General features: G+C 56.0%; 2 protein-coding genes across 2 annotated transcripts in view; one reads left to right on the forward strand and one right to left on the reverse strand.

Moving 5' to 3' along the window:
* Positions 1 to 299: 299 nt before the first annotated feature.
* On the reverse strand, positions 300 to 1,356 carry ACA1_380210 (exodeoxyribonuclease III, putative; the record flags this gene model as incomplete). The annotated part of the gene is made up of 5 exons (XM_004336351.1): positions 300 to 470; positions 606 to 681; positions 767 to 917; positions 987 to 1,045; positions 1,139 to 1,356. 5 exons carry the CDS (start codon positions 1,354 to 1,356, stop codon positions 300 to 302), a joined length of 675 nt encoding a protein of 224 aa, XP_004336399.1.
* Positions 1,357 to 1,923: 567 nt separating this feature from the next.
* ACA1_380220 (WD domain, G-beta repeat-containing protein) overlaps positions 1,924 to 2,555 on the forward strand; it is a gene marked incomplete at both ends in the record, with an annotated part of 1,450 nt that continues 818 nt past the window's right edge. Inside the window, one exon of the mRNA XM_004336352.1 lies at positions 1,924 to 2,512. Within this exon, the coding sequence (XP_004336400.1) occupies positions 1,924 to 2,512 (589 nt within the window). The remainder of the gene's footprint in view (positions 2,513 to 2,555) is intronic.

Raw genomic sequence — 2,555 nt, forward strand, 5'->3', positions numbered from 1 at the left:
GGAGCGGCGGCGAGTGCGGTGGGGGCGGCGGTTGGTGCTTGAGCGTGACGTAGATCGGACAGTGGTCGCTGCCGCCCACCAGCCTCATTACGCCCACCTGCCGACCACATAAAAATATGATTTAAAGATATAGTGAGTGTGATGATGTCACGTTGCCAGTTGGTCGGTGGACTTACATCTATCACGTCGGATTGATAGAATTCCTTGTTAGCAAAGATGTAGTCCAGGCGCCACCCTCGGTTGTCAGCACGCGCACCTGGCGGGAGATCGGTCAGTCCCCAATCGTATAGCAAGCGCACTCATCTGGAAAGGGAGTAGTTCGCACCCGAGCGCGGGGACCACCAGGTGTAGTGCCCGCCTTCGCCGGGGTGGCGCTCTCGGAAAGTGTCGACGAACCCACTCTCGAGGAAACCGCTCAACCACTTGCGCTCCTCTGGCAAGAACCCGCTGTGCTCGTTAATGTCGGGATCCTACGATGACATCACATACACATCACACACATCACACACATTACACACATCACACACACACAACCGCTGTTAGCCGTCATGACCTGGGCGAGGTGGTAGAATGAGTGAGAAAACTTGAAGCAAGCGGGGCCGTACGTCAGAATTGTAGATGTCGAGTTCCGTGTGTGCGATATTTACATCCCCCAACACGATCACATGCCGGTCCTGCCTCCTGCACGTGCGACAGAGAGCCGCGTGAGCGCACGGCGCGAAAGGGAAAGACCGGAGTGGTCGGTAGAAGTGAGTTGTGCGCGCACCTCAATTCGGAGCAGTACTTCTGCACCTCGTCCTGGAAGTCGCTCTTGAAGGTGAGCCGATCGCCGCCGCGCCCACCGTTAGGGAAGTAAATGTTGAGCAGCACGAAGGTGCCGTGGTCCGTCACCATCACCCGACCCTCGTCGTCCATCTCTGCTCTTTCGTTCATTCAGCCACCAAGTACAGAACACGACACACACGGCACACGACCACCGAGCGTACCCTTGACTACGCCAAGTCCCTCTTTGGCATCGAGCGTGATCCCCTCGCGTGCGTATGTGCTGACGGCGCAGTGTGAATAAGAGCAGCGACACACGATTTGATCTGAATCGTGTAGTGACCACTAAGCGCAGTGGCGAGAAGGGGACTCGTACCAGACGCCCGAGTAGCCCTGTTTCATCTTGCAGGTGGCGAAGAAGGCCTCGTAGCCGGGAATCTGGGTGAGATCGTCTGTCAGCATCTTCTCTGTGATCTTGGACTCCTGCAAGCATATAATGTCGGCCCCGATGTCCTTGAAGAAGGCGCCCAGCCCCGATGGCAGCTTCTTCACGATCGCCCGCAGCCCATTCACATTCCATGAAACGATTTTCATCATGCACCACAGATGCTAGCCCTCAAGCTGTTCTGCCAGCAACACTGACGTCTTGTCCACAATCAGAGGGCCGAGATCAGAATCTGAAATTCAAACCAAAGTTTGGCGCGAAAACAGGCTTTGGAGAAAAATCCTTTTCCTTTTTGTAGCGCAAATCGCCCGAAGCCAGCAAGACGTGCGGAGAAAGAGATTGCTTCGTCAAGCAAGTCGAAAGATGCAGCTTTGACAGACAGGTTCCTTGCCCGCCCATATTATCATTCAACTTGCCAGTTCTAGTCATCTACGCCATCTGCAATCCTAAATTTCTGATTCTAATTCTTCCAGACGCGGAGTGAAGCCAAAAAGACGGAGAAATTCAGTTTTCGTTGTCTTTTCACAAAGCACAATGAATTCTGGTTGGTTGGACCGGTTGGGCTTCCTGACCGTTACGCTCAACGGTCGGGAGCCGGAGAAGCCACAAAACCCAACGCTCGCCTTCTTCCATTTTCTCCAAGCCTCAACGAGACTTTTACACACAACCCTCGCTTTCACAAAGCACCCCCATACCAATCCCCAACTACCAACAAGATGAACACCGCCAAGATGATGACCGGAGACCGTTTCATCCCCGACCGCAACGGTATCAACTTTGACATCTCCCATTTCAACCTCACCTCTTCGTCTTCCTCCAAGGAGAACGTGCAGCAGCAGCAGGTCCAGATTGCGAGCCCCGCCAAGGAGCGCTTCCAGTCGTCGCTCTCCGACGCCATGTTCGGCGGCGACGCGAGCGCGGTCAAGTCGACCAAGGTGCTGGCCTTCAAGCACAAGGCGCCCGCCGCGAGCGCTTCCTTCCAGAACCAGATGCGCACCCTCTACTCCGCCAACAAGGCTGCCAAGGGTACCGCCTCCTCCTCTGCTGGTTCTTCTTCGTCCACCCGCAGGCTGCCATCGGTGGCGGACAAGGTGCTGGACGCGCCGGGCATCAGGGACGACTACTACCTCAACCTGCTCGACTGGTCGGCGCAGAACACGCTCGCCGTGGCGCTCGACCGCAGCCTCTACCTGTGGAACGCCACCACGTCGGACATCGACATGCTCTTCGAGATGCCCGACACCGACGCCGACGATTACATCACCTCGGTGTCGTGGATGGCCGACGGCAACATCCTCGCTGTTGGTACTTTCGCCCACCACGCACCACATCAGCCTATGTCGGTATT

Source organism: Acanthamoeba castellanii, assembly GCF_000313135.1.
Source record: "Acanthamoeba castellanii str. Neff unplaced genomic scaffold scf7180000084712, whole genome shotgun sequence".
Taxonomy (NCBI): Eukaryota; Discosea; order Longamoebia; family Acanthamoebidae; genus Acanthamoeba; species Acanthamoeba castellanii.